The sequence below is a fragment of the Crocodylus porosus genome, unplaced genomic scaffold (genome assembly GCF_001723895.1).
Source record: "Crocodylus porosus isolate Cpor-Errol unplaced genomic scaffold, CroPor_comp1, whole genome shotgun sequence".
Classification (NCBI taxonomy): Eukaryota; Metazoa; Chordata; order Crocodylia; family Crocodylidae; genus Crocodylus; species Crocodylus porosus.
The window spans coordinates 10938632-10961498 of record NW_017728927.1 but is presented as its reverse complement, the minus strand read 5'-3'; the positions used below and the strand labels follow the sequence as shown (position 1 = coordinate 10961498).

At 48.9% G+C, this 22867-nt stretch overlaps 1 protein-coding gene across 1 annotated transcript; it reads right to left on the bottom strand.

Annotated features, from left to right (window-relative positions):
- Window positions 1-3106: 3106 nt before the first annotated feature.
- On the bottom strand, window positions 3107-21734 carry FBXL18 (F-box and leucine rich repeat protein 18). Its single transcript, XM_019541999.1, has 5 exons — window positions 21639-21734; window positions 20637-20837; window positions 17805-19348; window positions 15448-15666; window positions 3107-3866 (listed from the first exon to the last, which is right to left on the bottom strand). The coding sequence occupies exons 1-5, from the start codon at window positions 21654-21656 to the stop codon at window positions 3710-3712; spliced, it is 2139 nt and encodes a 712-aa protein (XP_019397544.1). The 5' UTR covers window positions 21657-21734; the 3' UTR covers window positions 3107-3709.
- Between the last annotated feature and the right edge of the window lie 1133 nt (window positions 21735-22867).

The following is a 22867-nucleotide window of genomic DNA, read 5'->3' as shown; positions in this document are numbered from 1 at the left end:
ACCTTCCCTTTCATCTCCTCCTCAGGTGCCAGTCTGTGGGATGACAGGCTGAGTGCCTCCAAGCACTGGGAACCTGGCTACGTGGGGGGTGATGGGATCACAGCACCCCATCAGAGCTGGTGCTGGGGGGCACGACAACAGCTAAGGAGAGCCCGAAAGGGAGAGGAGAAGCCCCATGCAGGCACCTTTCTAAGCTCACTGACCCAAGCAATCTCTCTCTCACAAATCAAGTCACCTCCGATGGCTGGAGCGCGCAGGGCTGCTGGACGTCGGAGCCCCTTTGCTACACCTGCTCTGGCACAAGTGAGATTACAAACAACTCCTTGTTTCAACTTCTGCCACTTCCTTAGCGCGCATGGGCAGAGAGGTATCTAAAGAAAACGGTGTTAGTGGGCTCAGAAGATCATCTCATCCAGACACCCCCAGATGGCAGGGAGGGGCTGCAGGGGACGGGGAAAGAAGAGACAGAACTTGGTATTAAACAAGAACCAGGAACAAGAGGGGTGGAATGGGGGAAATAAATAAGACACCGGAGAAAAAACCCCCAGTCCCCATATTCTCTCCTCCCCAACGTGGCACGTTGGAACCTCGGCACTGACACGGCTGCGAGCCCCGTATACTCCTCTGTACAGAGCATATGGTGCTATGTTTAATAGCCCAGCTCTGCCAATTGGGGACTATTAGGGTGGGTTCTTTTCCCAGTGTAAATGTTGCAGAATATAAATTGTAATTAACACCGATGCCAAAATAGCACTTAGAGAAAATAAGCACATTATTAACATCTGGTGAATCCTGCCTGGAGTGCACAAGCAGCGGAAATTCTCACTTGCAGTAAGAGGATTTGTAGAGGGGATGCTGAGCACAGGGCCACAGATTTGAGGGAGTGGGGAAGGGAGATTTTTTTTGGCGTCCTTACTGCTTCTTGAGATATCGTCTTTCCTACCTGTGGCTGGTCTAGTTAGGATCGTCACTGCTACCATTAGGAATGATTACCTGCTCCCATGAATCCACTCAAACGGCCCCTTTTCAGCAGCTGCCCCAGATCTGAAAAGGAGCCAGCAGGTGCCACTGAAGTCACCAGCAAGGACACAGGAGCTGCTGGCTCCCTCAGCACTGGAGCTCATGGAGCCATCCTCCTCATGGATGCACAAGTGCACATCAGAAGGGGAGATCCTGGGTTGAGGTGGGGAAGGGCTTATTTTGGAAACATTCAGGTGTCAGCAATGAGCTGATGCAGGACATCATTAGTGCGCGGGATCCATCCCTTTATGCATGAAGTGGAGCTGGCTCCATACCTTTAACCCCTTTGCAATCCCTCCCCAGCACTGATATTGCAGGCAATGGGGATACAGGTAGAAAAACACCTTTGGCAGAGCTTCAAAAATCCCTCCTTGCTTCTCCCCAGTAATGCATGTGCAGGAAGGACGCAAGCCAGCAGCTGTGCAGATAACATGGCCTCAGCTTGACAGGGCAGTGGCTTACACCCCTTCCTAGATGTCTACGCCCCTCTGGGAGTTAGGGGATACTGCAGCTTACCTCAGAAGGAGAAGGCACAAGACAGACAAGAGATACACGATGGGCAGAAAAAGTGGGAGTTCTGGGAGTGCTAGACAATAAACAGTGGTAGGGCACTTGATGCAAAGGGCAGTTACTCCCTTCCATGCTCTTGCTTAACCAAAAACCAAACCACAAGTCAGAGATGGTTCAAAAGTCCTACGTAGCACTGGAGCACCCTGCTAGCAGCTTGGCTGATGCTGTGCTGCAGGACACCTGCTTGAAGCAAGGGCACAAACTCACTTGACAGCATCTATTAGCTACATGGCCAGAGGCTTCTCTGGGCAGCTGGGCTTGAGGGGAAGGAGGATGTTAAATCCCCATTCCCCAGGGAAGGACAGGGAAAAGTCTGCAGAAAGGCTAACCTGTCCGAGTGGAGCTCCTACCCATAAAGAGGAGGGCAAACATGTGTTACTAAACGGACCCGTACACGCATGTTTGCACCATTAGGCTTCTGCTGAAAGAAGTCTGGAAGTGCTCTGCAACTCTGTGCCCTACTTGTAGGTACTAACTGGGGCTGGTCCAGGATTTAACATGCAAGACGGGAGCTTCCAGACTTATTTAGCCAGATGCTGGCAAAATCAGCAGAGATCCTGGTTTCCTCAGATAAAAAAAATTCCAAATTTTCTGATTTAACAAAAAAAAAAATCCACATTTTTCCGTGATTAAAGCAAAATGTCGTAACATATTATTTTGCTTGATAATGGCATTTTGTTTTAATCATGGAAATATGCGGATAGGGGGAGGGGGTTAAATCAGGGCATTTGGATTTTTTTTTTTTTTTATTAGAGAAAACCAGGATCCCCAGTAATCAAGAGTAGGGAAAGAGCAGCTGAGGTTTGATCCATGAAGATGAAGTCTGCTTTCAAATCTATCCCTCTGCAATGACAACATGATTCCCAGGAGCAGCTGTGCACTGGACAGCACATGCAGCTTTGGCACTACTGTGGGGGAAGTGCTGGGCAGGAAGTGATGATGCCACCTGGAGAAATACTGGGTTTCCTTCCAGGAATGATGTCACAGCACATCTGCTTAGCTCATCATCACCAAGCATTCAAGAAACTCTAGTGTATAGCCTGTACCACAGAACTCTCCACAGAGCAGGATTTCCTGGAAAACTGACTCTAAGAACGTGCACTTTGGCATCTGGCACAGCTGTCTGCCGCTTCAGAAAGTGCTGGATACATAAGGCAACCTGAAGATGTGATGCAGGCCATTACACACTCCTAATGACTTTCAGTGGAGCAAGTGAGCCTATTGAAATGGCACTTGGAAAAAATACTTCATAGGGTCTCTAAGTCAGTATGCACTCCAGCACAGCGTGCGGAAACAGAGTAGGAACACCAGAGCCGCAGCTCCACTGCTTGATGGAAAAGCCTTTTCACTGGGTTTAAAGCTCCGGTGCTGGCCTCAGGATAGGTGGGGCCCATGCCAGACACTTGCTAACACAGGGTTTGAGAAAGCAGATTTCCAAGACAAAACAAGGAATTTCTGCCACCAAGGTCAAGCAACCGGAACACCAAAGAGCAAGGAGAATGTAACAAAGGCTGCAAAATGTGAACAGTCATAATTGGTTATTAAAAACAGATTCTTTTCTCAACAAAAATACGCCTAAATACACTTCACTGCACACGGAGCTATGTATGCGTTCACAGCGCAAGAGAGATGCTGCATTTCACCTCAACAATACAGCTTGGGGTCCACTTTAACTAGAGGGACACAAATGCTCCCCTGGAATCAGTCCTCCTCCTTGCCAATACCAGAGTCAAGCAAAGAACAGGCACCAGGAAAACCACAGAGGATACTGCCAAAGTACACAGACAAATGCACCGGGCAACGAGAGGTGGAGGGGAAGGAGCAGGGAGTTCATTACATTAGCGTGGCTTACCTTAAACTAACACAAAGTAACAGAGGAATTCATTATTAACCGCAGGGAAATACACCCACATGGTTCCAGAGACCTCGAGACTGGATTTTCAGGTGTAAGCACTACTCAACACAGAGTCTGAGCTCTTTTTTGCTTTGCAATTGCACTGAGTTAAAGTGACTGTCCAGCATCCAGGCAGGTGGCCTCGAGGTCAGGAAGGGACAATGCAGGCCAACAAGAAGCTGTTTTCACAGGTTCGCTCCCACCATCCCGCACGTGATGGCAGGGTCACCACCACAGGTTCGGAGGCTCTTCAGCCACTCTGCTTTTAAACAAGGTAATTTCGTCCAAGTGCATCATGGGGACATCTCTGATGACTTCGGTCAAGTCCTCATGGAGCAGAGGGAAAATGACGACATTTAATGCCGGGCGCTCGGCCTGGAAACTGAATCAGATACAAGTGATTAGCTGAGAAGCAGAGCTAATTCCCAATACAGCCTGCAAGGAGCTGGTACCGCAGGCACAGGGGGAAGGGGAGACTCGCTCGCAGTGAAGCGGACAGCCCAAACCCAGTTCTCCCACCTACATCTCATATGTGGATGAAGCAGCCCAGGGCCCACTGTAAAGTGACGCGCTTGGCTGATCAGAAAGGAGCCCTGAGCTGGAGTGGACCGAGAAACTGCACCATGCAGGTCTTTTGCTGCTTTATCCAAGGTATCCTTCAGCTGGGCAAGAGCCTGGGGGCAGCAATTCAAACCTTCGCTGCCACCGGTGACTTCTACAGTCAGTAAAAATGAGGACAAAGCTACGCAGCATTTCCTCCAAGTCTGAGCTTGGATGATGGCTTGGGGGATGGCACAGGAAGAGAGAACACTACAACCAGAGGGGTGAAAAAGGGAGAGGCTGAGAAGTTTTCATTCTGCAGGAAGATGTAGGGCACGTTAGCATAATACACCAGCAACAGCTTCATTTTCGAAGGCAACAGAACCTGTGACAGGTGCGCACAGCCCCAGCTGGGGCAGACACAAGCAAACCAAGACACCACTAGAATTCTGATTCCCGGCACTTTTGATGCGTTACCTTTTTACTACCACTTTTTACAACAATCTTTCTTTCCCCCTGTAACTTCATCCCCTTCTGCTCCCAAATTTTTTGCTGCTCCGCTCTGCCTTTGGCAGAGGACAACCATCACAGACCTTTAAACTGCGAGCGGGTTGATGTGACTACAGGAGACAGGAGCAGCAGGGTGGCAATTACAGAACAAGAGAAGAGAACAGCAGAGTTAAAACCAGATACACAATGTTTGTTTAAAAAAAAAAAAATTAAGACGGCAGAACCCAGGCAGCAAGGGCTATGCACAACAGCTAGCCAAGGAAGAACCAGCTATGAAGGAAGGGAAATTAAGCACTGTAAAAAGAACAATATTCATAAAGGGACAGTGAAATCTTTTAGTGCTGGGTGGACAATGGATAAATGCACACCATACTCACATAGTTGGTGGAACAGGTTTTAAACCACAGCTGTTGCTAGCAGGGCTGTGGCCATCTCTCTGAGGATTGCACGACCAGAATTTACGTCTTAGCTGTTTTAAACTAGACCAGACAGATCCAATTCACAGCATGAACCCACAGAGACCGAATCTAATTCAGCCTGTGCGTCGTGTCTGAACTGTAGAGTCCACTGGAAATGAAGCTTCTTGACAGCACAATTCTGAGCTTCTCGATAGCATGGGAAGAGCTCCCTTACCATAGAAAGGCAGAAAGGGAGGGCCATAGGGCAGCCCAATTTCAGGTACTAGTAGTAGTAAAAATTAAAATCCAGGTGCTAGTAGTAGTAGTAATGCTATAGTAATTACGGACAATTAAAAGTTAATGCCAACAGATATCCTGCTGAAGATTGGCAAGTACCTAGCTCTTGTGGCTCTAAGATACATCTAGTGAGCCCCTCCCATACACAGGAGCTTGGTTATGTAGGCACTGCTTCCAGTACTACCTCATTTAAAGCTGCCTTGGGGGCCTCTACCACTACTAGCAAGCTACTTTCAGAAGCAGGTATGTCCAGGCTGCTGTGTCTAGGTTGCCTCTGCTCTTCCAAGCTGCTAGTTCACAGCCTCTGCACTGTGTCCCCATCTTCCCCAAAGAGGTAGTAAAGCACTTCTCTCAGAACCCCCTTCTGCAGCAATGCCAAGAAGACCTGAGCTAATAGATAGCAGCTAAATGAAGAAGCATCCTGGTCAAATGAACAGCAGAAGTTATTTATCTAACTGAAAATGTAATACAGCAGGTGAGTACAACCTCATATTTTCCCCTGCCCCTCTCCGCCCCAATATAGATGTCTTCTCCAAGCCTCGACTCCTACAGAGAAAGCCATACAAGTAGACCAATGGCACTTGGGGGCAGGGGAGAGTCTGTCCATAAACTTGGTAAAATTTCGGCCTTCTGCTATAAACTGCCCAAAGTATGAAAAAAAACATCTGCCTATTCCTAGGCAAGTGCAGCACCCAGCACAGCAAATCCCCACTGAGGTCTAGGCGCTAGTATAACCACATGCAAGGCTGTCAGTCACAAGCAGCCTCTACACACAGCAATAAAAACAGAATCTAAATGGGTTTACACAATAAATGTGCTACTAAGACAACTTGTGGGGGGGGAACATGCTGCTTATAAATTCCAACTGTCAGAAAAGTGATGGAGACATTTTGGAAGAGGTCTGAATGGGAGCAGCCACAAAGATAGCCAGAATTAATCTCAGATTTTTGCAACCTTTTTTTTTCAAAACTGTATGGTACTGTGAGCCTTGTAAGAGACCTCTCGTAGCAAGTTTACGAGCATGGGAGGAATTATCAGGCAATGAAATGCACATGGTTCTCTCTCTTTCACACACCCCCTCTCCTCCAGTGCCCATTTCAAAACTGTGGTGAACAAGCAGCTGTCATAACACTGAACTGGGATTAGCAGTCCCCACCGAACAGGCTCCTCTGCAGACTATATCTGAGGACTATAAGAGTCCTCTGCCGGAAGGCAATTTCGCTCTTGCTCCACCTGTCCAGGTGAGCCAGATTAAGTGAGAAGTACTTAGTGCAGTTACAAGAAAAGACCCCAGGCACAGGGTGGAGATGGGAAGCTGGGGAAGGGATTGAGTTAATGAGTTGCAGAATACCTGCCATAATCTTGAAGGCTCTTTCCTTAGTCCACACCTGGATGGACTTCAAAACTAGTTCCACCTCTGGAAGGGTGTAATGAAAGCCTGCAGGATAGACTGGGGGGGAGGGAGGGATGTGGATCGGGAGAGCCCAAAAGAGCTGCAGCTCTAGACATGAATCCCCATCTTATTTCAAGGGACACAAGCCAAAGACACATTCACATGTTTCCTACAAGGATCTCCACATGTTTAATTAATCAACAGCAAGTTTTGTATGCAGCTGACTATGTTGCAGTATGCATCTTTTACTCGGGGGTGATTGCTGGGATAACAAAAGGTGGATGTTTTTTGTAGCAGCCACTGGTCTGGTATGTGTAACCTCAAGCCAACAGAAGTCCAGTGGTTCATTTTACAAGCAGGTTTCTGAAGAGGTTGCATTTCCAGATGAGCTCGTGTATTTATGCTGGCTTCAGTAGCTGGCCACAGTCATCCACTGAGCTAACTGATGGGGAATGCACTTAAGGTTCATTTTGGCATCAGCAGAGGTATGACATGATGCTACAATTAGACCTACCAACCTGCAGGAGACCAAAGAAGAGGAATTGGACTTTGCTTCCTGCCCCACAACAGAATGGATGTGGACTGGGCCCAGCAAGAGCATTTTCAAGGCAACAGCTTGGTAAACAACCTACCCACTGATCTCAGTTACTTCCAATTGGGACATCAGGATCCAATGTGTAGGTCATGGAGAAAGCCAAAGGCAGGAAAAGTTGAGAGCACATCTGTATTTCAATCAGACTGCCTTGATTTTTTGTAGGACAAGAGAATCACTACGTGGAATTCATTACTTTAGGCAAATACACATGTGTGTTTCTCAAGATGTACTTGAGAGGACTGGACCAGACAAGCCTGGAGATCTCAGGAGGAACCTTCAGGTGATGTAACCTTCCCACTTCATGCAAGCTGGGACAGGACGGTCATCTAAAGATGGTAAATTTATAGAGGATGGAGAGGTGTATATTGGGAAAAAGTCACCAGGACTAGCACCCCCGCTGGGAATAGACCCACAAATTCAGGGCCTGGGTTGAGGGCAAGAGGAGAGAGAAGACCATATCTAGTTCCAGGGCTGCACCATCAAGGAGTTTTGGACCCCTCCATGCAGAGGAAGGAGTTAGCTGTAGCTGAGAGCCAGAAGTGCCTCCATTTGGGAGCAGTGTGATTGAGCAGGTGCTAACTCCATTAAGAATGAATCCCATTCCCATGGCACAGACTTTCCTTCTCCACACCTTAGTGGACAAGCTGCACAGGCATGGACTCTTCCACATTCGCACTGCCCCTGGAGCTCTTGCCTAGAATGAACACTAACTAACCAAGAAAGGGGAAATCAGCACAGCTGCAATTCTGCCCTGTATAAAATCTTTCAGTTTTGTGCACTGTTGAGCCTCAACCTGACCCATTGGGCATTCTGTTTTCATTGGAAGAGATACTTGCATCTTGGATTTAAACGTGGTTGAAGGCGGATGCCAACATACAAGTCCTGGCTTAGGATGTTCCCATTGCTGAAATGTGGCGTGGCAGAAGCTACAAAGAGCACCTGGAGCACTGGGGCATGCAGGATCTGCAGCCACAGATCAGAGTGGCGCAACCAAGGGTGATGAGCTGGAACAGCAGACGTGTCAGCTTTTGACATGATGTAGATGCACGTCTTTCTTCTTTCCAACATAGTCAAACACATTCAAGAAGGTCACTTCCAGCACAGTGCATGGGCACTAGGAATCACAAGCATGCTTCCCTCTTCCAACATACTCCAAAAGACACAAGTTGACAACTTGTACAGAGCCCATGGGGACCAGAGAAATACCAATAGAGGTTATTCCCAAGGTGCCTTCTTCTGGGAGACTGAGTGCTCCACTGACATCTCCTTGAGGAGGGGTTATGAAGCTGCACTGAAGACACTATATAAAGGCAGACCAGGTCCCCACTGCTGCTCTTGTTCTGGACCCCTGTAGGACATGAGCAAGTCAGCAGACTGCAGCTTCTCACCCCAGAGCACAAGTCGCAGTCAAAAGCTTAAGAAGAAAAGTGACTGAGATTCCTCAACACAACAAGCCTCCATTTTCAGGGTACCTCTCAGCTGCAGTGCTTTTTCTAGCAGGGTCTCTTCATACCTTTGATGGCATCCTAGGGACCCCTGTTGCTTTCATCATTTTAAATTCCCTTTAAAAGTTCCTTTAAAGCCTCCAGCCTCAGACTGAGAAGCATGGACAAGACTCTGGAAGTGCTGATACTTCTCCTAGGAAGGCAAGGATGGTCTGGTGTCTCGGCAACACAGGGCATGGGATGTGTCATCCTCACCCCATGAATGCAGGCAAGTGATATTCCTCAGTTTGGCCAATCCTTTGTTACTCCAGGTGAGTACTGTAAGGCCTAGATGAAGAGTACTTTGAGGCTCTGAAGTGTGAACCACTGTGCCCGCTACGCTGCATACAGAACAGCCACGTGCACATGGCCAGCAGGAGATGAAGAGGGAAGAACAGCAGGAACGATGCCAAAGCGCCCAGTCCATAGGTCTTAGAGAAATGCTCTGCCAGAACAAGCCAAAACACACTGGAAAGAGCTGTTTCCTAACCGCCCCCAACAAGTGGAAAAGTTATTGCAATAATTGCTTAATTACATTTATTTTTTATTTTGGAAACACATTAAAGCCATGGTTAATGCCTCAGCTCAGTCTCCTTCGCGCCCACACCCATTTACACAAAAAGAAACCAGGGCAGAGATTCCAGCAGGACTTGGCAGCTGGGAAAGAGAAGATCATGCTGTGCAAGAGACGGAGATAGATTCACATGTGTGAGAAATGCGTCCAAATGAGGCTATCCTCCAGGAAGGACTCCCCACTGAGTTCCTACCACGGCACGCGTTCAAGTGGCGAGGAGGATGGGTTTGGGCAAGTCTCTGGAATGCAACTGAGAAGGGGATCGAGGAAAATGTCCCCAAAAGAAAGCAGTGAAAGTCCATCAGGAATGTACTTACACACCAGATGGATCCTCATCTCACTTGTGACCAAGGCAGGTGGGACTAATGAAGGTTACCTCCCCGCTCCTAAAACACAGTTGGATCTCACCAAACACTTCAAAGAGACCTTGGGTAAGTTCACAAGGATGCACTTTGTTATTTAGCCTGGGACAGGCTGATTCAAGAGTTTTTAAGAGCAGGAAATGAGACAGACAATGAAAGCTGGAACCAGACTCTGATGATTCACTACACCAGGCTAACGATACATTAAGCCCTCTGTAATCGGAGGCAGGGGCCGAGTCCACAACATGCTTAGGCTAGTGAAGTGGGATTGGTAGCTAACATGCCAACACTGGGTTTGCAGAGAAAGGCGATCTACAAGGAGGTCGTTTTTCAAGGTCAGAAGGAAGGGGGGGGAGGCAATAAGCTGCAAGTGATAATACCAGCTTTTTGCAATGTCAGTGCAATTGTGACAGCCAGGTGGGCCGTGCGGAAGGGGGAGGGGAGGATTCGAAAGAATTCAAAGAGGATTTTGTACTAGCTTAGAGCCCTCCAAATCGCCTCCCATCCCTGCCGGCTCCAGACCTCCAAGCCAGAGGTAATAGCCACAAGAAATCACTCAGAACTCGGGCCAGACTTTGAATTAAGGAAGAAGGATCCAGCAGGCCCCATCTGCACACTACAAAGCTGTTGACAAACCGGTGGTGCTTTCAGAGAAGGGCGACTCTAATGGTTAACCAGGTGGAGGGCCAGCTTCCGAACAGAGCAACAACTACATGGCTATGGCTAGACTACGTGACAGCTAAGCGCAGAGTTGGGGGAGGGGGAATTGGATAATCGTTTAGGAGTAGCTGCCATCACAAAGAAAAATAAAAAAAATTAGAATTAAATTAATCCTAATTAAACTGAAACACATTCATGGGAGCCGGTTGGAAAGCTATGACAGGAGTCGTTCCAAACAGGCAGCACGCCAACACCACCCTGCCCCAACAGGGATAGGAGTGGATAAGAGGGCGAGTCTCTTCCCCCAATCTCCAGCTCTTGGATTTGCAGACAGGGAAGGGAGTGGTGTTGGGACCAGTCAAATGGCAGCACTGGCTGATGCTAACTGAAGCTACGAGCACACGATCTCCACGGCCTCCCCCTGCAGATAATACAGGTCGGGAAGAGGTGGACTTGTCCAAGGTCACACAGCAAGTTAATAGTAAAGGCAGGACTGAAAGCCAGGTGCACCTGGCCCCCACCCCTGCATTACAGCCCTGGGACCACCCTAGGGCAACTGTTGAGAATGCTTCTGTATAGCACCACTGCTACCCGGCAGCTTTCAATACAAGTAGCAAGCATCAGGGAACTGCAAGAAGCACATCCTAGAGACACAGGTAACTGCCACATGGCACAGTCACCACCCTCCATCAAGTACCTCCTCACCACTGCGGCTGCTGCTGGCGCTCCAGCCCTGCGTCTCAATTTTGATCACGTTTCTATCCATCACAACTGAATTGCATTCCTTGACATTTTTTCCTTTACACAATAAGAATCTCTGGCGATTGCTCACCGATGGAGATTTGGGGCAGGGTGGTATTGGCCGGTTTACTTTTTTGACCTGTTTCTATGGTGACTTCTCAGGGACTTCCCATGGATTTCCACTGTGTTGTACTGTTGTGTGCCTGAAATCACTGTTGCAATAGGCACTGTGTAAATACTTAAGCTTTTAAACTACTGTTAGTTACAAAGGAATAAACTTTAAAAAAAAAAAAAAAAAAAAAGAAAGAAAGAAAAAACCCTTAAGATTAATAAGATACTTGCCAAACATGTCATAACACAACCCCTTCTGCAATCTGTGCAAGCTCTATATGGTAAGGAGCTTCTCCTAGGCATCTGTGAAATATCATACCTACTAACAGTGCCATACAGGAGTATTATACAAGATTTCTGGCGATGGAAGGAACAAGGCACATAGAGAATCTGAATATTTAACAGGCAGCCAACAGGGACGGGGAACTGTATCTACTATGGACCACGGTGCCATCTAGTGGAAATTTATAAATAACATGCCATTTCCTTTCCAAAAAAAAAATAAAATAAAATAAAGCTTGAAGCAAGCAATCCCTTAACAGGATAAGATTGTCTGGCAGTGCTGGTATTTGACAAATCAGCCACAGACAACTATTTTAAAAATTTCCAGAAAGAGTCACTGAAACAAATCCTGCAGAGAAGGATTTAAGTTTCACCGCCTGAGGAAAATATATTTGTTCCATAAAAGAATTGGTTTTGCTTGGATCTAAAAGCAGAGTTTGCTCTTCGCTCACCAGCAATATTGACAGTATGTTTCTAGAATTAACACATGGAGCAGTTTGTGAGGGAACATCTATTTAAGTCAATTTAAACACCCATCTGGAGTGAAATATTTCAGTAGTGTATTTACAGCCTTATTAACATGCAAGTCAATACAGGAAAATGTAGGTTTCTCATTAGCTTCGCTTGTTTCTTAGGTGCATGCCCCATGACTGCAGAATCAGAGCACCTCACCTCCATGTCCCGTGGTCAGCCTGCCTGGGGACCCTCCAGGGGGTTGAGAAGTATCATCTTTAAACAGATGGGGGCATAGAAAGAATATCTGTGGCAGAGCTGAGAGTCCAACCTGGGTCCCCACATCCCAAACTAGTGCCGTAAGCAGCAGACGACCCCTCCCTTCCTGGGAGTGCACCGTGTGCTAGGAACTGCTACCCCCCCACCCTCCCCAAAACACACAAATCTGTATTTGCCCACAGCTCCTCTGCAGCTCATGGGATGGTTTTACTTGCCGATGACAGCTGCAGAGCAGTCCTGTCATGCCTATGCCTTGCCACTGCAGCTAGCGCAGATTGCACCAGAGGGATTTACCAGTTTAAATGCAAGAGCAACTCCCCTGAAAGCTGACGCTTGCAAAAGTTTGAAGGAGCTGCTGCAAATTCCTCTGCCTGCAGCCTCAGGCAGTTCACCACAGAGTTCATGCCAAAGTTGGGCTACCTGGGCCCAGCCTCCAGCAGTGAAGAAACTAGCAGATAAAATAATGTCTCTTTCCACAGCCAATACTAGTCTGGGCTCCCCTCTAGCCAGTCAGCTAGGGAGCTATGTTAACAGTATCCCCATTTTATAGCTGACGAGGAAGAACGTTCAAGCACTTAACCGAGGCCTTCAGCACAGTCTCTGGCCTCTCCTCCCTGGGCGCTCTCTGCCAAAGTGAGGGAATTTTCCAACTTCACAGCATGGAGCACATTTTAGCATCTCATGGACAGTAATCCTCCTCTTCTGCCTCCACTGATAATCAGCCAACAACCCCAAGGCAGGGAAGTTGTATAGGTCATATCAGGAAAGGTGTTAAAGGAAGCACGCAAATTCAGCAGCTGAAATCAGAAAAGTGGCACTAAAAGACACCAGCTTGCCCTTCCCAGATCTTGGGTGCCTGCTACTTCTGTGGATCAATGCCTTGGGGGCCCGGGGGGGGCGGGGGGAGGAGACGTACAGTAGATCGTGTTTTGACACATTCCAAACTCTACAGGCTGCAGCAAGAGCCCCCCCCCCGAGTTGAATACTAAGCCACACCAGCTCTTCACTCCAAATCTTTAAAAAATGAGAAAAAATAAAGCTTGCTAGAGAGGTTGCCTCCTACATGCAAACAACCCTGGCCTGGCTCCTTCAACATGAGCAAAGTAATCTCCACAGCCAAGACAAGGAGTGGCTAATAGTGACTTAGGTCCCCACAGGGAGGGAAGCAAACAAAGATGCTCAGCTTGGACACTCCCCACTCCAAACCCACGCACTCTAGCCATCATATCAGCTTCTTTTGCATGCATGCGATAAATCATTCCATGACAAAATTAGTGTTACTCTGGAACATGGGTGTTCTGCCTTGCATATTTGCTGCCCAAGCATTTCTTGTAATATCAGGACATTAGATTGAGGGGTACGTGACAAGCATGTCTCAGAAAGCTGCACAAACAAACAAGCTCTCATCTAAGGGTTCAGCCATGAGCCAGCTAGCAGGAGAGCATTCCTTTTTCATGGGTTTTACTGCCTCTCTATTTGCCCTTAGAGCAACAGATAAAATGCAGTCAAGAGAAAGTCAATTCTGACCCCGTTTCAAGGCAAGCATGCACAAAGGGCAGGGATGAGATTGCAGGCAGTCATGTGGGTGAAAGGTTCACTGGTGTCGCGGCACTCTGCTTGCACATCATTTTCTGTATTTCGCCCATTGTATTTTATTGCTAGAGACAGTTGCATGAGAACGGGACCTTTGTTGCTTAGGAGAGCATCTGCTCCTGCTCCTTCTCCTCCTCCTGAAGTCATAATCTTATGTGACATCAAAATCATTTCCAGAGCCACCAATTACAAAATCATAGAGGATTATGACTTCAGGTAGGGAATTAGCAACAGGAGCAGATGCTCTCCTTAAAAAAAGGAACAAAACCCCAAAAGACCCTGTTTTCATACAAAAGTCCGTAATAATAAAAAGCAAAAGACAAAAAGAAGATGACAGACAGAATGGTTTCAAAATATAAAACATTTTTCCACGTTTTTCCAGGAGAAAACAACTGGTCTTTGCAAGTTTGCTGGGTTTTAATTATTAAGAGATACAGAGCACATGAAAAAGGCAGGGGCACAAAAGAGAAAAACACAAAGGAAAGATTTATAAAAAGGGTGAGAAGTGCAGCATAGAAGAGTACTCAAAATTTAGCCAGAGCTGTAGTGACATCTTGAACAGGTCTGAGAATGAGAGAAAAATGAATTGGGGAGAAAGTCATGGATCTCTCAAAAAAAAAAAAACCTCCACAGCAGAGCCAAATTTGATCCCAGATGCTTTTACAAAACTGTAAAAACATATCTTTGACACATCACAGGGACTCCGATGACTCATTTACTCAGATGTTTCCAGCAACCACTATCCCGAAGGAGGAGGCAGGAATAAGCAGCCTTGTACATAGTTTGATAGGTAACTAATACAGTCACAGGCTTCTCTGGATTTAACCCTAGGAAATAAGCCAAGTGGAATAAGTCAGTCTAAAGCGGACAAGGGGGCTGGAGCAATGCCTCAGCGCAGTATTAATGCTGTTGAATTTGAATTTTTTATTAGAGCCTAATAGAGGACAGCAACAGTAGGTGACTGATGGCAGAGCAAAAGGCCTGGTGGGGCAGAGTGGTGAGGAGGCAAACAAGAGAGGCAGCAGAAAGTCTGTTGAATGGGAAATATTTCGCAAGGTGGTTGAAAAGCTGAGAAAGCTCCCAAACGCCAAGCTAAATTCAGTTATATTTCCAATACAGCTCACAGCTCTCACACAAACATTTCCCACCATGTGGGCTGCAGAACGCTGCAATGGGAGAGGCCAGATGACTTTAAAAATGGCCAAACATGCAAAGGCTCCACCAAAAAAATAATCCTTAGACAATTAGAAGGCTTTGAACAGCTCTACTGGGGAACTTTCAGTTAGCAACGTTTACTTGTGATTAGAGGATGGTGAATGAATGTAGTCACTCATGGGAAAGGAGGAAAACCTCAAGGTCAAACATCCCCAGCACTTAAAATGCCGCCAGATGTTTTGTTGACACAAAGCTGTCACTTGATTTATGATGCAACTGTATAATCAAAGCTTTGAATCCATCACGTGGGAGGAGGGGAGGAGGTTTAAACATACACACAATACCTGGCAATGTCCCACTGATCGCCTCTTGCATTAGTAGGAGGCCAGTTTGAGCTCCAAGGAGTACATTTCACCTACTAGCTTCTCAGGACACTAAGCAGGCATGAGTTCTCCAAGACTGTGCCCACATGAACAAAGGAAGCAGAGGTAAACCTCAAAGGGCCCTGGAGCACCCCTGGTCTCCCCCACTCTCACCTCCGCACAATCGACTGCTGAAGATTTTTGCAAGCCGTAAGCGATTCCCCCGTAAACATGTGGCACATGATGACCTCAAGGCAGCTGGCCATGAATGACATCACTGCGTCAGACTGCAGAGTCCCGTTCCGGGAGATGATACACAGCCGCTGGAGAGAAGAACAATGACTCAATGCCTGGAAGAACTGGGCATTAGCACTGAAGTATGGCTGCTCTAGCCTGCAGGGAAGACAAAAAACAAGCCAATGGACAGACCTGCAGACACGATGCTTTACGCCATGAGGGGACGCAGCACTCACGGGAGGCTGTACATGGAGCAAAGATTTTGCTGGTTCAACCACGTGCTGCTCCCTAGGGCTCGTTCTGCAGTACAGACATGACATACAGGATAACTGGTGTTGGTACCACCTCACAAACCCAGGTGATGGGCCTAACTCAGTTCTCCTGCCTTCAGTGAGCTGTCAACCAATAAGCAGTTTGTGGGACAGCAACAGAGGCAGAGCCACACCCCAGCTGACTACCTGGCACCAGCTCAGTGGGCAGGTGGCCGGTCCGGAGCCCGACAAAGCCAGTCTCACCAGGGTGAAGGTTCAGAACAAGTACAAATGTTCTACAATGCTCGCATGCCAACCAGCATCTCATGTCTCGTAGCTGGCAGGGTGAATACTTCCAAGCCCTCAAAGGCCAGAGCTGCTTCCCCCACCCCAGTGGATCCAGTATTCCCCCAGCCCTTTATTTTAATTACTTCATCCAGGGTAGAGAGCTGGCCTGGACTTAAGTAATGGAATTAAGTAGGCTGCAGCAAAGGAACCACTGCAGAAAGTAACATGTCAATTGGGAGATTCACACCAAACAGAACCAAAACCAGCATCCTGCCCTTTGTTCACCCTCTGCTGTCCATATCCAAGGTGGCAACGGCATTTGTGGCCACCAATCAGGTTCAGAAAGCTCTGGGTCTGGATTCCCATATGATGGAAACTAGCTCCACTGCCAAAGGACAGTATCACAAGGAAGATGTGGCAGTGGCAGCTCAGACCACATTTGTGACAGGACCTCAGCACAGCTGAAGTCCCATGCCCTGCTTCAGAGCCAGCTGCTGTGAGAAAGGTAATCCATTAGAGAGTAACAAGAAGCCAACCCCCAATGCAATCATCTGTCTGGGTTCCTCTAGTCATCGGAAGATCTGAACAGCATAATCCCATCTATTCCTAAGTTGTGCTTTATAGAGTCCCAGCCTACAACTGCCCATCAGGTAATGGCTGGCAGTAATGGTGCTAGTGGCAAGCCATTTTATTCAACAGTTACCCAGAAAGTCTCTCATCTAAGGTGAGCAATACCTGGCTGCCAGGGAAGATCTTGCTTCTCGTTCAGTTTTACCCAGTTAAAGAGTCACAGGGAGATCAGAACCTTGGCTGGGTTTTCATAGCTTGTTCACCCTACCACGAATGATTCCCCTACAGACTGGCTCTCACCCTTCTTGATTTCCTGGATCCACCTCTTCAGTGGACAGGGAAGTGGCAGGAACATGTGCTTGTAATACTCAGTTTTATTCACTAGGTGACAATGTTGCTTTGCAACATCACCTGAAATTATTTCCGATGGCTGGAGAAAAAGAGTACTGGGGAAGTCAGCTAAAGGAAGGCAAATCTATTGGTGCTTATTTAAATGCTAGGTTTTGGATGTGTAGCAGTTACCCCAGACACAAGCTTCTCAGAGGCCATTAGGAAAATTCTCTCTCAAGAACACTTGTTTCCTGTGGCAATCCTTTTATATACAGCCTCCCCTAATACATCCTTCCAAACAGGCCCTCCTGAAGGCTGGCACCCCACAACTCAGATGTCTGGGTGCCATCCTCACTACAGGCCAAATCCTGCTATTCCTAAAGATTACAAACAGTTCTTTGGAAGATGATTAGCTTCTGGAAAGCCGAGCTGCCCTCCTTCTGGCACTGCCCAGACTGCACTGCTCCATGGGGAGTACATGCCATCCAGGAAAGTCACCAACACAACCAGGTTGTATAAGCAAGAATGGTTCTTGGCACCCAAGTGCCCTCTACAGGACTCAGAGTCTCTCGCAGCCATGTTTGTGGAGCTCCCACCATGTCACTTCTACTATTACTGTTCAGTTACAGTAATGTCTCAGGGGAGAGATAAAAAGAGACCTCCAGAGCAACACAGAACATTCCCACCCTCCACAATCCTGCTGCTCAGGAGAAACTAAGTCTTAGCTTTCCCAGGGAGCTGCCTGCCTTTGGAGGGAAAGCTCCCATCTTGTAATTTCCCCGTAGGTTCCCTTAAATTACTACAAACATCATTAGACACCCATGCACGCACTGAAGAGGATGTGCAGCCCCTCACCTGAGATCCCTTAAGTGCTTGCAGTACTTCAGCATGTCCATGAAGGCAGGCAGATAGACCACCTTCCCCATCATGCCCAAGTTGGCCAAGGAGAGCGTCCGCAGATGCTGGCACTGTGCTCCAATCCTAATGAGCCCAGACCCAGTGAGGATGTTGGGCAGCTGTGCTAAGGTGAGGTTTCGCAAATAGGTCAACTGGCTAATGGCAGCTACCTCTGCATCCCCCACGTGCTGAGCCCGGCTGCAGGCAGGGAGCGAGTTCCGAATGGCCGGCTCATTCCGGGGCATGGCAGAGGAGAAGTTGGACCCAACTAGTTCCAAGCTTTCCAAAAGCAGCAGGCTCTCCAGCAGAGTCCAAAACACCGAGCTCTGCGGCTTTGCATGGCCCTGCTCCACACTCCTGGGGTAAGTCTGCACCCCAACTCGGGCTTTCTTCCCAAACCCTTGGGGCAGCATATTAGTCACCGACTGCATGGGGGGTTTGTCTGCATTCGCAGCCCCACCTGTGATGGAGCACACTGGCAGTGCCAAAGACAGCAGGTGTTTCAGTCGTGCCAGGAGCTGGCACAAATGCTTGCCCAGGTTCTCTGAGCTGTGATGGTGAGCAGCAGAAAGGTTCAGGTGTCTCAGATTACAGCAAGACACCACCAGACTTTCCAGGATGCTGCTGTCAATATCATCTTCTGCTTTGCGGAAAAAGGAGTCCGGAGCCAGACAGTGAATGCAGCCACTGAGATTCAGACTGGTCAAGCTTTTGAGGTCCTTCCCACCATTAATGACTTTCTGGACCAGATAACTACCAGAGAGGGTACAGCGGCTGAAGCTGAAGTAGAAAGGGCTGTTGAACTTCACATGCTGTAGGAGGCTGAAGCCATTAAGCCAGGATTTGGGCAGTTGCAATGCATCTAGACAAACATTTCGAGCCATGGAGTCTAAGAGGTTTTTGGTGGCTCCAGTCTCTGCAAAACTGCCAGGAGCAGAAATGAGGAAGACATGAAGGTTCTCTGGAGTCCTGTCACTTAACACTGCCAGGTACAGTCTCACCACCTCCTGATTGACATAGCCAGGGGCCAGCCTAGCATAGAAGACACGGAGGTTCTGGTAATGGGGAACATTGCTCTCACCCACCATCAGCTGGCCAGACAGAATAAACCCTTCTCGGGATCGGTCTAGGATCTCGAAATAGAGCAGCAGCTTCTCAAGGCTTGTGCAGCAGGGGACCACACCATATGAAGGTGTGTACAGGGTCTGCTTGAGCTCCAAGACCCGGCTGAGCGTGGCTTTGCATTCACTGCTCAGCTGGCTGGCGTCAAAACCAGGGTTCACATCAATCGCCAATGAGCGTAGGTTCTGGAGGACAGAGAGCATCTTGGAGAGGCGGAGGGAGGTCAAGTGGCACCCAGACAAGTTCAGTTTCACCAGGTTTTTGCAGCGTAGCACATTGTCAATAGTGGAGCTGGGCAGCCAGTAACAACCAGCCATGTTCAGCTGGAGGATCTCCTTCCCAATCTCCTTCAGTAGCTGCTTTACTTTGTCCTTGCTCACCTGCATTCAAGCAAAACCAACCTCAGGAATATTCTAGTGCATGCTTAATTATACCTACTCATTTCTACCCCAGGGTCTCCCACCTCAGAATGGCGATAATGGCACTTGCCTCTACTAGAGTTTTCTGAGGCCTCTGGATGAACACAAACAGTACAGCCCTTTCTCTATAAGCCCTGCCTACTTGCCCCTGCTCAGAAACTCAATAGACAGCAATTGCCAGTTGTAGGGGGCTTGGGAACAGCCTGAAGCAGACCTCCGCACCAGAGACAAAGCATGAGCTCTGCCATATTATACTGTTATTACTGCTGGCAGTCGCTTTACCCACCATGCTTTGGCTATAGAAGGTCATAATTCATTCAGCATTCAGCTGATCTGAGTCTGCATCACTGATTCTGGGGCTGAAGTTAAATGTGCTGGGTGACAGTGACCTCAGTAGAAGTGGAGGGTAAGCATGGATGGTGCATCTATGCAAGGGCTTGGACTGATCAAGGAACAGCTACTACCACTTGGCAGATCATTTCAACAGACATACTGTGCCTGCCTTTTCCCCCTCGCCTACAGACAGAGTCAACTGAAAAGCCAACTTCATCTGTAGGCTGTTCTTTGGGTTTATGACCTTGTTACAGCACTTGAGAAAATTTCTTGCTAAGTGCCTGCTGTGATCTAGATCTGTGCGACAGCACCTCCTGTATATTTTCCTGTTTGGATAGGCCTTTTCATGAAGCGGAGGAAAAACTGTTTCACAGCAATGATCACAGGCAGGCACAAGCAATGAAACCTATGTTTTCGCTGCCAGTTTCCATCCCGTCACTTGTCCTTTTTATCTGTCACCTCCTGGTATTTTATAAGATCTAGGGTACCTTTTTGTCCACTTAAGTGCTCTGGTACACAGCTGATCAGTGATGATACAAAATAGCCCTACTGCTATTTCTGGTTAAGGATATAAAACACTGCTATCCATGAAGCCAAACAGAAAGCCACAGTGTCATAACACTGCCTCTCTGCACTACTTCCTGAACCACAAGACACTAGATATCTACGGCAGCCTTACTTCACCACCTTAGCTCTGAAAAGAAAGCTCGCTTTCCTACCTCAGGGCCTATGGGATAACACTACATTTATACCTTCCAGTTCATAACTGGCAAAGTCAGTCCGTCTTCATGCCATACGGATGTTACCCAGTCTGGCAACGTGATAGAGTTCTCATGCTCTCCACAAACTGAGCACTAAGAGAGCTACTCTTCCACCTGTTACTCCCCGGTCTGACCATCAAGAAAGCTTCCCACACCTGATAGTCCTTATGGAGCACCACGGTGTGGGTTAGACTCTTGTCAAGGCAAAGTGTTGCAAGCTTCCTGCAGGTTCTCTTGACATTCAGGATGAGGTCTGTGCTAGGGACGTAGCTTAGAATATGCAGAAGAATCTCGTCGGAGAACCCCATCAGGTCGATGACATGGCAGTCCTCCCCACTCTCCTCGCCTAGGATCTCCTGAAAGGAAAAAGTAGCAACTTGACTTGGAAACACCTAGCGGAGTCAAAGAGAGGGGACAGTCCCCTTTAGACCTGAAGAAGCAAGACTGAGCGGATACAGGACGGGATTATGGCTCCTCAGGCACTGAGCTGTGAGCTCCAGCTGTCTGCAGTTATGCTTCCCTCTAGATCAGCGGTTCCCAAATTGCGGTACGCAGACAACCTATCAGTGACACGTGTTAACAGATTTATTATCCTTTCTTTATACGACAGAAATTCAGTGGTGGTACCTATGGCGGTATTGTTTTAAAACGGTGCCGCGCAATCCACCAGAGTTCAGAAACCGCTGTCCGAGATTGCACGCTGCCTCTTCCCCAGTCAGCACCCAGCCCCCGCTCACCGAATTCAACCCACAAGTTTCGACTAAAAAAATAAGGGGAAAACTCTTTACATCCGCTCTGCTCTTGCCATTCATTAATCGAGAGCTCGCCACCACCTCCTCGGGGTCTCCCAAAGCACGCTTGTAAAAGCGAAGCCTCCCCCACTTCAAAAAGAGCCTCCCCTCACCCACACACCCCCTACCCCAGAGACTGCAACCTCCTGTGCAGCCTCTCGACCGGCCATCAATTTCTAAGGGCCAAGAATTCACCCGCTCTCCATTATATCTTCAACAGAGCTTTTGTCTACCCCAGCCGACCCGGGGCAGGCCCCCCTCTTCCTCGCCCCCACCCCTGGGGCAGGCCCCCCTCGCCCCCACCCCTGGGATAGGCCCCTGGTCTAAGGGCGGAACCGACCCGCGGATGCCGGGGCCCCGCGTTACCTCCCTGGGGCGGGACATGGCCCCCGCGGCCGCGCTCCAAGGCCACTTGAACCAGCCGCGTCTCCGACCGCGCTCCCAGCCGGCTCAGGGCCAGCGCCACGTTTCCGGCGCTCCTCTGACCTCACTTCCGGCGCCATCTTGAGGGATGTGCGTGGCAGCCATGTTGGGAGGGGCACGCGCGAGCCTGGACGGGCGGCGCCATCTTGGGAGAGGCACATGCGCCCTGGAAGGGCAGCGCCATGTTGGGCGCGGCGAGCAGGCGCCATGTTGGGTGTGGCAGGGGGCTCCACTGCATACAGGCAGCTGCAGACCAGTGGGGACAGCCGCTGCTTTGTAGCCAGGGTCACTTTGATCCTGTGATGCAGATGGCTGTCTCCATGTATTTGCCATTTCGTTGCATAATAGATGTAACATCCTCCTTCCACACCCCCTCATGTCATCCCCGCCACTTTGTGCTGCCAGGGCTGGGGCTCACGGCTTCAGGCCTCGCCAAGGCTGGGAACGGCCAACGAGCAACATGGCAGCTGCATTGTCCCGGGACTCCTGGAGCTGGGGCTTTACCAAGGGGGATGCCACCCAATTCCCTCCTGCAGGACCCGGGTGGAAGCCTCCCTGGCAGCTCTCCGACCTCTCCCATGTGTCCCCCTCTCCTACATAACGCGGCGTCTTGCTGGCATCACTGAAACCCCAGGGCAGGGCGGGGAAAAGCTGCTGACAAGTGACCGCTGCCCACCCCGCAGCACGCCACCTGCTCCATCGTGGGGGCCCGAGTGGTCCTGACTCCTCTGAACCCGCTAATGTTGCTAGAGGACCGCCAAAGGCTTTGCTGAGGACCTCCACGCTGTGCTTTCCCAAAGCCCTCGGATCCTTCCCACCAGTGTGTGTTTTTGGGAAATCGTAGAAATGAAGGGCTGGAAGGGACCTCGAAATATCATGCAGTCCAGCCCCCCTGCTCTGGGCAGGAAAGCTGTGGAGATGAAACGATCCCAGCTGCCAGGTGTCTGCGCAGCCTCCTCTTGGAGATGTCCAAGATTGGGGACTGCACCACCTCCTTGGGAAGTCTCTTCCACATTGTTTGTGGGAAGGACCACAAAGGCCTCCCTGCTCCTGTGTCTTCTTCCAGCCCCAACAAAGAGGTTTGCAAAGGGGCAAGCCTCAGCGCAGCTGCCCGGTAGGGATGCAACCGGAAGCACTGTGCATGGTGCACTGCCATGTCTTAACAGTGATCA